Source organism: Protobothrops mucrosquamatus, unplaced genomic scaffold (genome assembly GCF_001527695.2).
Source record: "Protobothrops mucrosquamatus isolate PMUCROS unplaced genomic scaffold, P.Mucros_1.0 scaffold11065, whole genome shotgun sequence".
In the NCBI taxonomy this organism is placed as follows: domain Eukaryota; kingdom Metazoa; phylum Chordata; class Lepidosauria; order Squamata; family Viperidae; genus Protobothrops; species Protobothrops mucrosquamatus.
The window spans coordinates 4,691-7,828 of NW_015396847.1; the positions used below are offsets into that span (position 1 = coordinate 4,691).

The window sequence follows — 3,138 nt, forward strand, 5'->3', positions numbered from 1 at the left end:
CAAATTAATCTTGTAATTTTCCCCCAAGCAATTAGTTTGCTGCTTTTCTTTTCCTGAGAGGAAAAGGCAGAAATTTCACTTCCCTCTCATTGGGGAGGATTCTTCGCTTTGGACGATTTTTCCCAGGAAAAAGTCTTAAAATCATGAAGAGAGGATAAAGTCTCACCCAGTTCCATCCACATTGTTCAAAAGTTGCTTGTTAGTACTTACTTTCTTCGGTTGTCAGCAGCTTCTGACTGGCCATATGAATGTGGCCAGTCTTTCCCCCACCAGTTTGGAGGGTTTCCTTAGATCAAACGGAAGGGCCACCACCCCTCCACAATCAATGAGGGTTCCCTCCTTCTTCGTTGCTTCTCTGGGGCGACTTTCGACCCTTTTTAGGGTCCCCAGTAGGGCAAAATTGAACGTGAAAGACGGAGCCCCATTTTTCTGTGTCCTTCACGCTGTGACACTGAACCAGAAGCTTGAATTAGAATATAGTTTGATGGTGAGTTGAGAACCCATTTTCAGAAACAAATTACAATAGATCAAAACATTTATGGATTTAATTAAACGAAGTTAACAATTTATTGCTTATGACTAGCAGCTGTCTCATAGGTGGCATTTCCTAGTTGACTTTGTGTTCAGAAGCTAAGCAAGGTCAAGCCTGTTTAGTATTTTAGTTTATGTCACAAAATTAAAGCAACAACAACTAATTGGAGACCCGCAGAAATACCAGAGCTGTAGATTAGATTAAGAAATTGAAATAAAGTAGGTAATCCTCGATTTACAATAACAATTGAGACCAGAATTTCCATCACTAAATAATTGGTTGATAAAATGCAACTCCATCACTTAGCCAGGGCAATCCCTGCAGTCCTTGTTGCCATAGTTTATTTAATCCCATGAGTGTTAATGAGAGGCAACCTCCTGCTGGCTTCCCACAACCAAAGTCAGTGGGGAAACTAGCAAGAAGTTACAAGTTCCAGGCTGGCAGGCAGTTATGAAGGTGCTGAAGATGGGGGAGGGAGGAAAGGGGTGTGTTGAGAATGGGAAGGAGGGACAGGGAGATTGTGTGAGGTGTCCTGTGAGTTTTGATCCAGTTTTAGTCACATTACAAAAAAGATGTTGAGACTTTGGAAAAAGTGCAAAGAAGAGCAACTAAGATGATTAAAGGCCTGGAGCTTAAAATGTATGAAGAACAGTTGCAGGATTGGGAATGGCCAGTCTAGAGAAAAGAAGGACTAGGGGGGACATGATAGCAGTATTCCAGTATTTGAGAGGCTGCCACAAGGAAGAGGGGGTCAATTTATTTTTCCAAAGCACCAGAAGGCAAGACAACAGATAGAAATTAATCAAGGAGAGAAGCAACGTGGAATTAAGGAGAAACTTCCTAACAGTGAGGACAATTGACCAGTGGAACAGTTGCCTTCAGATGTTGTGGGTGCTTCATCACTCAAGATTTTTAAGAAGAGACTGGACAACCACTTGTCTGAAATGATATAGGAGCTCCTGCTTGAGCAGGGGGCTGGACTAGAAGACCTCCAAGGTCCCTTCCAGCTCTATTCTGATTGGGATTGGATTGGAAAGGGTGCAGGGGATTTATGCATGGGTCAGGGAGAATGTACAGGGATGCAGTGCAAATTGGGAAAAGTCCACAAGATTGTGTGAGAAGCACTGTGGGTTGGGGAAAGTGTATGAGGGTGTGTGAATGGCTAGTGCAGCACAGATGCAGAGGGGTTGGATAAGGTGTGCAGGCAGGCAGGTTTACCCCAACAACATGACTTTCCCTGACAGCTTCCCCATTGATTTTCTGGGGAAGGTTGCAAATGGCAGTGACATGATAGTGCAGTGCTTGGCAACCAGTTATAAGTGCAAATGGGTTGTCAAATGTCCAGATCGTGATCCCGTGGGGATGCTAAATGACTATAAATGGGAACTGGTGATATCTCCCTTTGTTCAATACCATAGTAACTTCAAAAAGCTGCTGAACGAATTGTCATAAATCAATAACAACCTGTATCCTGGAATGAGGCAATGGCAAACCATTTCAATATTTCTAAGAAAGCTACATGGACATCTCTATGAAATCACCAACAGTTGAGCTTGATTTGAAGGAGATTCAAAATCTTTTAAAGAAATCAAAATGTGAAGCTTTGTAGGATTTTGTGCCATGATGGATATATACATGAAACATTTCAACGATAGCAAATAAGTGACAAATAACTTATGCCCAATTTATTTCTCCAGCAGGTAGTGGTAATGAACAACCAGAAAAGAAAGCAAGGATAGAACTCTCTGAAGAGGAGCTGAGGAGTCATGTTGATAGAGGCACTTTGGGTAAACTTACTGTGCCAGTTCTAAAGGATATATGCAGAGTTTATAAGCTAACAGGTGGTGGAAAGAAGCATGAACTTTTAGATGTGATAACTGCACATTTCAATAAGCACTGAGTTTACACTCCCAACTGCTTCAAACATTTTAATGTTGAAAATCTCCTAAATGTTGAGATTTTGACAAGAAAAATTGGGAATATGTTTTCATAGGCATTTGATAAAAGGGAGTGGGAATCAGGGTTTTCTCTTTGTGAAATTTATAGTAAAAGCCTCTCTCCACTTCTGGTTCTAGATTTGATTGTGCAATTTTCATCTTGTCTTTAATAAATGAGCTTGGTTTGGCTGTCAGCTTTTTTGTTCCCACTATTTCACATATAAAATAATGCACAAAGTATTATTTAGGAAAAATAGCTTATTTTTGGAAGGATAGTACTATATAAATTTGATTTTTACGCTTGCCTTAAATATATAACAAACCTGCCCTGTGTTTTTCCCCCCGACCATGTTACTTCTTCCAAGCATGATAGAAACAACTTAGCCATTCAGGTTTTATAGTGGTTTTTTTCTCTTCAGGAGGCATCCTGTACTTTAAAAAAAAAATTTTTTTTTAAAGCTGATTGCAATTTAATAATAATAATAATAATAAATTTAATTTATATGCCGCCCTTCTCCCAACGGGACTCAGGGCGGCGCACAACATATTTAAAACAAAACATAAATACATTCCCCCCCGATAAAACCGAATTAAATCAAATTTTAAAGTTGTGTCTCTGTCGAATTGTTAAAAGATAAACCCCAAATAAAATCCTCCCTAGGTCAGGTC

General features: G+C 39.9%; 1 protein-coding gene across 1 annotated transcript in view; it reads left to right on the forward strand.

The window, feature by feature from the left end:
- The window catches only part of LOC107301259 (X-ray repair cross-complementing protein 5-like), a gene marked incomplete at its 5' end in the record, with an annotated part of 6,867 nt that extends 4,204 nt beyond the window's left edge, over positions 1 to 2,663 (forward strand). The window contains one exon of the mRNA XM_015830508.1: positions 2,233 to 2,663. Within this exon, the coding sequence (XP_015685994.1) occupies positions 2,233 to 2,432 (200 nt within the window). The remainder of the gene's footprint in view (positions 1 to 2,232) is intronic.
- Positions 2,664 to 3,138: the final 475 nt, after the last annotated feature.